This window comes from Elephantulus edwardii, unplaced genomic scaffold (genome assembly GCF_000299155.1).
Source record: "Elephantulus edwardii isolate Elephantulus edwardi_28Jun2011 unplaced genomic scaffold, EleEdw1.0 scaffold00024, whole genome shotgun sequence".
Classification (NCBI taxonomy): Eukaryota; Metazoa; Chordata; class Mammalia; order Macroscelidea; family Macroscelididae; genus Elephantulus; species Elephantulus edwardii.
In genome coordinates, this window is record NW_006399774.1 from 20716368 (window position 1) to 20724850 (window position 8483).

The following is an 8483-nucleotide window of genomic DNA, read 5'->3' on the forward strand; positions in this document are numbered from 1 at the left end:
TCAGGATCACATGTGACTCCTAAGCTGTTCGTACACATGAGAAGGGCAGTGACTCACAGTTTATGTAAGAAGAGGGTCCTCTGTCTGCAGTCAGCTTCTATTAAAACCGTATTTCATAAGCAGTCAACCAACCAGCCAATGAATCCACGTACGTTTCTCTGGGAAACTGTCCAAAATTGAAGTCACATAAAAGAGTGCACTTGGGCTTTACCAAATTAAGGTTTTTTGTATCAAATGTAACAAAACAGCAACCTTGAAATACAAAAAGAGCCCCTGGCCCTTCTTGCTCCTGCACACACATGATTATTACTCCCACATCCAGAGGTAGAATTCATGCTTTCTTTACAGTTGCTTTAACGAAAACACCTGGCAGGAGAGCCTCCCTGGACCAGGCCGGGCAGAACCGTCCACAGCACAGAACAGTGATTGGATCTGCTGCTGGGACGGAAGCGGATTGATAACACAACAGCCCATGAGACTGTATCGGCCCAAACAGGCTGCCTCTGCCAATTCAATCCTGTGCGTAAACGAACATGAAAAAGAGGTTTTCCAGTCAGCTCTGTAGCAAACAATATGCCTTTTCCACCATGAAAATCCCCAGTGTTGATGTAGAGGGTTGATTCTTTATTTTTCATAGGGATATGTGTATCCTAAATAGCTACATACATACATATGTAGATTTGTGAAGAGATACTAACTCTGGGGAGACTGAGGGTAACACGTCCACTGTCCTCTCTAGACGAGATCTCCCTCCTACAATTACAACAAGTGGGACCTTCTGTGTAGAGAAGCTAGCAACTTTAAGCAGCTCATATGTAAATTAAACACACAATGTTAATTTTAAAATAAGAACAAGTTCATGTATCACTAACTCCACTACAATGTATAAAAACATCTTGCAAAAACATCAATTTTCTACAAAAGCCAAGCTGCTACGGATAGGTATGCAGCAGGGAGCACAGGAGAAGCCATTTTCAAACTGTCCCGTCTCATGCCTCCTGACCCCGCTCTGTGCCTTGGGCCTTGCGCGGGACTCCACGTAAGTCCCAGGTGAGCTGTCAGGGCAGGTTAGGTGCTAGAGGAACCTTCTAGCACCAACCTGCTCCAGGAACTGGCCTGCCATCCTGTCCCAGGGAATCCAGACATTCATTCCTCCTGGTATTTGGTCAAAACATTTAAACGCACAGGAACACTAGTCAGCCACAGAGTCATGTACCTGCAATCCTCCGAACCCTGGGCCTCAGGGTAGACGGCTGATCTCATTTTTTCAGAATACGAAGCAGTCACTCCATCCTCCTCTCTAAGATGGAGACCCAGGTGAGGAAGGGGCCTGGGGGCAATGCAGGCACCGCCAGGGTCCAGGTCCCACTGCACTTGCATGTTACGGGGAAATGTAGGCTACTGGGATGAGTGACACCTAGAACAAGCCTGGCACTGTGAGAATGACCAGTAGGGGTTACAGTGACACAGAAAGTAAACATGTCAAGGTATCATAATTAACAATTCACATTTGAGGCCAACAAGGCCTTTCTGCTAAAATGATATGTCATGGTTTTCGTTCATTATTATGCAAAGGGCCAAGAAAATGTGTCAAGACTCCACAAGGAATTAGCACAGGACTCGAGGAGTATCAGAGAGGACGACACAGGCTAGGGCAGGACTCGAGTGTGCTGCCCACAGGGTCGCCAGGAGTCGTCGTGGGCTCTATGACACCTCAGAACAGGGAAATGACACACCTGGGGCAGTGCCTTCTTTGTTCTATCTTAGAACTGGTCCTCAGTGCTGGGATGTGCTGGGATGTTCATGAGCTTTGGGGTGCAAAGCCAGCCTTCTGGTGCCAGGCTGACTGCTACAACCCTTCACAGAAACTCAGAGGACAGGCCTCGAGCCCCTACCCACCTCACTCCTGCTTCATGAAACAAGACACAGACTTGGCTCCCACACCAACTGCAGACAAAAGCTCCTCTCAGCTCAGCACAGTGACAGCTGACCGCGTCCTGGACACTGTCCCAGTGAATGACAAGTGGGGCGCGCTCGGACATCCACACAGCAGCATGCAGACGTTCCTATTTGTGACCAACAAGAACAAAGCCACACTGTGTGAAAGCCAGAGTCTAATACTGTAATAGTACCAGCTCAGCCCTCGGCAGGGAGATTCAACGCAAGATGACCTGCTCTGAGCAAGTGCTGTCCACTTCCCCGATGGCCTCAGCTTGCCAGCCCTGCGGAGGGCCAGTCCTCGGGCCCACGTGGATGGGCAGTTCTGGGCCCTCGGTGTCCAGTGTCTCTGATAGAGTGCACACTGCAGAGGAGGGGCCACGCCGTCCAGGTGAGACACGAGCTGGGGTCACACACAGGAGTGCGCCCCATTCCCAGGTGCAGGCTTTTCTCCCCACAGAAATGAAATGAAAACACGTAAAAGAAGCATGATGAGGACTGGTGGGTGAGCGCGCTCGGCCCTAGCCTCCACCTGTCATCAGAGGCTGCCAGCTTCCTGGGGACGTTTGTCCGGGGCCGTCGGGGTCAGGGGCGCTGTGGGCTGGGACATGAACCAGGAGGCCGTCTCCTCTCCACGGATCACCTTCTCCCACTGACTGAGGTTGTTTCTGAGGAGGGAAGATGCCAAGCAGGTGAGCTTCCAAGAACACTTCGGGGCAAAAGGTCAGAAACGCACTCTGGACTTGCTGGTGTTTCTAAGCTCGTTTAAGAGCCGCTCTCCCATTTACAAGCTGGTTCTACAGAAAGAGTCCCAGCACATCCCCCATGAGGACAAAAGTGGCCGGGCCTCTGGGTGACAAGCCCGTGGAATCCACGCTGGTCCCCGGAGGAGCCCCTGGGTAATCCACCCTGGTTCCATATGGCCCAGCCCCTGGGTCATAAGCCCATGGGACCCATCATGATCCCGGATGGCCCAGCCCCTGGGTCATAAGCCCATGGGACCCATCATGGTCCCGGATGGCCCAGCCCCTGGGTCATAAGCCCATGGGACCCATCATGGTCCCGGAGCCCACAATGCCTTCCTTTCATTTCAAGAGGTGGAAAGCTTAACAATTAAGGCTTTGCACTTGTTGTTGTTGTTATGTGCCCTCGAGTTGCCTGAGACTCATAGCGACCCTATGTAAATTCAATTTTTCCTAATGAAATACTTATTTTACTATTTTGATAAACTGACACAGATCACATCCACATTTACGAGGCCCCTCCCCCTCTACTAATGCCCTTCGCCCCAACTCCTCGTGGGCTGACACCCAGTCCCTGCAACGACACTGCTGAGGAAGAAGTCACCCTCGGTCACTCACTACCCTTTCAGCTCCCCTAGAGAAAGTTTTTCTTAAAATTAAAGCTGAAAAAAAAAATCCAACCTTCTAGCTTAGGTCAATCGTTAAAAAATAAAAAAAGGAACAGACAGGAGACAAGCAAGCCGAATTGAGACTAGAAAATGGGGGTTGAAGCCTCAGCTTCTTTTCAGAAGAAAGTCAAGGCCCCTTTGCACTGCACACCTGCCCCCTGTTGTAAGAGGTGAGGCACCCGCGTTCTCTCAGAAGGAGCCCCTCTCAGCAGACCCACCACCTTCTGATCAACAGTGCGGGACAGGGACCCGGCCCTTCCAGCCCCTCTGGGGGAAGCAGGGACCCTGCACACCTGGACTCTGGGAGGCGCAGGTCTTAGACTAAGGTGCTCCCTCAACAGCAGGTGCTGGAGGGGGGGGCATCTGGGGAGGGCACTGGCGGTCTGCCATTGTCTGTTCTGAAGGGCACAGAGGAGGGCGGCTCTACCCACCTGCAGGCGTTGAGGAGCGGCTCTGTGGGCGGGAGGATCTGGCACAGGGTCGTGTAGCAGGGGATGGCCACTGCATTGTAGAATCCAATCTGGCTCCACAAGGGACGCGGGGCGCGGTGGGGAGAAAGCAGAGCACAGGTCAGCAATCCCGGGGCGCCCGCCCTGCTCACCTGACTACTCTGAGGCCTCCAACCACAGGAAGCAGCAGTGACACAGAACGCCCTGCCCTAGACGAGCCTGGGACCTGGGGTCCACGAACGGCAGAGCATGTGCCCTGAACTATACCCTTATAATGGACCCCAACAACCTCAGCCCAGTAAAGAAAGTCCCGCCACTGAAACCAATACCTCAAGTCCAACATGAAATGTTAACACTGACTTTAAAAAGCTGAAGGGCGGCTCTCATCGTTGTCCTTCCTACTCGACGACTGGACCTCAAGGTTTTCCTGTTTGTGTGTCGGCTGGCAGCCTGCTCTACCATCTGCCAACGGCAGGCTTCTCTCTCCAAGATTTACAGCACTGGACCCAGAGGAAACCCTCTGCGAGTGGGCATCACGCCATGGCAGTGGAAGCTTTCACAAGCAGCTCGTTGTTCTCCACACGTCCCTCTCTCCCGAGTTCCCACGGCAAGGTTTGCTCCTGGTGGGCCGGCTGACACTTTCATTTTCCTCCCCAGACCGATTTAGGAACTATGATATAGCTAATAATGTGCTTTACTGTACTTCTCTCCATTTCTGGGTCTCGATGTTAAGGGGCTGAACAGAAGATTTCAAAGGGCATCTTGGGAAGGAAAAGCCAAGTATTATAATGAAAGATGCAAGAGCTGAAGTTGGAAAATCAAAAGGGCTGAGCTGGCTTGCTTGGCATTTCTTAGGCTGAAGGAACTCAAGAACAAATTCAAGCCCCAACTTGTGATACTTAAGGATGCTGTGGGCAGAACACCGAACGATCCAGGAAGCATTAAAAGAAGATATAAGGAAGATACTGAGCCACTGTCCCAAGAATTGGCTAACACAGAAGAATTCCACGAAACACATGAAAAAGAGGCAATGGTGATGAAGGGGGAAATCCAAGCTGCTCTGAAGGACTTGCCAAATAAAACCAAGGCTCCAGGAATTGATGGGACACCAACTGACATATTTCAACAAACAGATGCTGCCCTGGACGTGCTCACCAGGATGTGCCAACAAGAAATTTGGAGAATAACAACTTGGCTACTGACTGGAAGAGACTCATATTTATAGTCATTGCAAAAAAAGGGTGACCCGACAGAGCGTGGAAATTACACAGTGTCACTAATATCACATGCAAGCAGAAACCTGCTGAAGATTATCCAAAAACTGGAACAGCACACTGACAGAGCACTACCAGAAATGCAAGCTGGGTTTAGAAGAGGCCGTGGCATTAGAGATATTACTGCCAATGTCAAATGGATCTTGGTTGAAAGCAAAGAGTACCAGAGGAATGTCTATCTGTGCTTAATTGACTATGCAAAGGCAATTGTGCCGATCACAAGAAATTATGGCTGACCTTGAGAAGAATGGGAATCCCAGAACACATGACTGTGTTCATGCAAAACCTATACTTAGACCAGCAAGCAGTCCTCAGAACAGAGCAGGAAAACACCACATGGTTCAAAATCAGAAAGGGAGTGCATCAGGGATGCGTCCTGTCTCCACACCTTTATTATCTTTACGCAGAACAGACGGTCGGGAGGCAGGACTTTATGAGGAATGTGGCATCAGAATTGGAGGAAGACTCCTCAACAACCTGTGCTATGCCTATGATATGACTCGATAGCACATAACAACAACATATGAACTATACTTTAAAGATATTATTAAATGAGAATATTTTTTAAAAATATTCCAGCTTAGAAAATTCCAAGCTCTCTCTTGTGCCGGGGAAGCTGTGAGTGCACATGCACTCAGTGGTAACCAGGAACAAGCACTTGGCAGCTTCTTATTAAAATCAAAAGCACGGCGGTTAATACACGTGACCGCTAGCTGTAAGGTGGTGTGTGAGAACCCAGGCTTCTCTACTGGAGAAGGACGCGGTGGTCTTCTTCTGCAAAGAGTCACAGCCTTGGGGACCCCAGGCTGCCGGGCAGTTCAACTCCTACAGGGGTGCTGTTACTCATCCTGTTTTGATTTCTTGGTATAAAATGAAAAGGGAAAAATTCTTCCCAAAGATAGAGAACAGACTCAGCCAGTACGGCTTGGTCTCCCGGCAGAACAGAAGTACTAGATTCCTCCAAGTCTATCTCCCTTCAACGCAAAGAAGACACCTAAGTGTGCCTTTGCATGCAGATGACCACGTGACAGAGAGCGAATCAAGAATAAAGCACTATCTCAGGTCACATAGAAATTGCACATGTCTATGGCCCGTCCTTGGATGCAAGGCTGCGCAGGCTTTGATAGAGCTCTATGACCACCTTAAGATACCGCATTTGAAACACACTAATCCATACTTGGCCTTGTGGGACTTCATCTCTTTTGTCTCTGTCCATCATGGGGATGGGCTGTATTCCCAATTTCTTCATCTCATCACCCTAAAACAAAAGAAAAAGAAATCATAGGTGTCTCAATTCAGTCTTAACATTTGAACATCTCCTCCCTTGAACGAGACCCTTGAACTTCAGGCCTATCAAAATACTGGCTCATTATGAAACTTTAGTGTACTGAATAAGAAGTGAAATTCACTTTACAGATTTGTTATATTTTCCCGCATATTTTAGAACAGATATATAATCCTCAAAGTATTAAAGTTAATGTAATTCTTTTCAAAACAACACACAGGCTTCTGACCCATTTTCTATGTGACAGTAGAAGGCATTCCAGGGAGCCACACCTATTTACACACACGAGCCAAAGCAATCATGATACTAGAGTCAAGTCCTGCAGCTCCAAGGTGCACGTCCACAGGTGACCCCGCAAATGAGTCTGTGCTTCAGAGGGGAGGTACGCAGCACATGAAGGGGACAGAAGGCAGCAGGAGCTAACGAGACCGTGTGTAAAGGATCCAACAGAAACAGCTGCAGGCGAGGTCAAGGTCAACGTGCTCAGGTAATCCAAATCCCCGGCTTTGCGCCGATGGAACAACTTCACCTTACACACTAGTTCTACTGGACTTGCTGTCCAGTGATGCGTTGCTTTTTTTATGGTTATCCTTCTCTGATTGAGACGTGGTTGCATCAGCAACTATCAAACTACTTGCCCTCCAAATTTACTTTCATTTCTTCAAACCAAATCAGAAACCTGGACCATTTATAGATACACTGCTTTGTCTGTACATTTAGAAATGTGTTCTTGACTATATAGGGCTTCAGGCAAAGGCAGGTTCATTCAAACAGTACACTGAGAGGTTTATATTCCACTTACTTAAAGACAACTCAGAGTGCAAGCTGTAGAATAATAAAAAGTCCATTACAGGTAATTTTGATAATTAAGCTGAGGAAAAGTTTCAACCACGTAGTCTGTGCGTTGGCTTCACATGTCAGGAGCCTCCTGAGTATGTAATACTCCTTATCTTCTAGAAAACTCATCACCTACAGTTTGATCACTCTCCACATCTCCGTGTTTGATAAAATAGTAACTGCTATTCGGAATTCTTAACGGGAAGCATCGACAGCCCAGTGCATGCAGCATCCTGCCAAGTCCTTGGTCCAGGGCCTCTATTGAAGATCACAAGCAGGAAAGCTTGTGAAACAGCCAAAAACATCTGTTGTCATGTGAGGGAAACAGCTGTGAAACTGTCGAGAAAATAACTTCTCAGACTCTGTCAGATGGAATCAGAAAACTTACACACATATTCCAAGGTGCTTTTTTCTTACTTTTATCTGCATAAATGCTAAGTTCTGGTTCACATAAACCTTGTCTTTTTAAAAGAACTAGCAACATGAACAACTAATGTTTCTAAGTATTGCTAATAAGTGACACTGCTGATAAATTAGATCTTGTTATCATATGCATTTGTGTACAAATCAAGGACATACCTCTGCCCAGAACTCTGCATATATGTCATTTGCCGTCAGTTTTGTCACTGACCAGAGTTTCGTCACAGAACAAAGATCACAGGCAGTCATCATCAAGCCAATGACCCGGTCTCTAGAAGACAAGCACAGAGAAGCGTCAGCTCGCCAGCCGCACTTGGCCTGTGAACTCACAAGCCTTCCCTGTTTGCAGTGACAATGAAAGTCTCGGTCACTTTCTGAAAGGAGTTCTGAGGGCTGAGGAACACCAGCTGCTAACGGACAGGTCGGCAGTGGGAACCCACCAGCTGCCCCTGGGAGAAGGACACAGCAGCCTCCTTCCAGGATTCACAGCCACAGATATCGGGTAGAGAGTCACTGTTGAGTCAGCGACAGCTCAGAGGTGACGGCGTTATCCGATGAAGGGGGAGAAAGAGCATCACAGCTCAGAGGCCGCCAGGGGAACCCGGAGCTGGAAACTCGGAGTCACTCCTACTTCTACTCGTTCCGTTAATCCTGCCGGTGCTCGAGACCCACGTTCCTTAACACGGTCCGAGTCCGGGAAGGTGCTCCCCACACAGTCTGCTGAGTACACTGGGGTTTACAGGGAACATACTCATTTCCTGACTTCAAATTACTCAACAATCACTGTATTAATTGTTTTATCAGGTAAGCCCAGTTACACAGAAATTGAAAATAGAAAGTACATTATTACTCAGTGTATACATAATTAT

At 48.4% G+C, this 8483-nt stretch overlaps 1 protein-coding gene across 1 annotated transcript in view; it reads right to left on the reverse strand.

The window, feature by feature from the left end:
* Window positions 1-2476: 2476 nt before the first annotated feature.
* The window catches only part of PDE10A (phosphodiesterase 10A), a 323659-nt gene continuing 317652 nt past the window's right edge, over window positions 2477-8483 (reverse strand). Inside the window, exons 19-22 of the mRNA XM_006882827.1 lie at window positions 7774-7885; window positions 6250-6330; window positions 3781-3869; window positions 2477-2606 (exon numbers count right to left, since the gene is read on the reverse strand). Coding sequence (XP_006882889.1) covers window positions 2477-2606; window positions 3781-3869; window positions 6250-6330; window positions 7774-7885 — 412 coding nt within the window. The remainder of the gene's footprint in view (window positions 2607-3780; window positions 3870-6249; window positions 6331-7773; window positions 7886-8483) is intronic.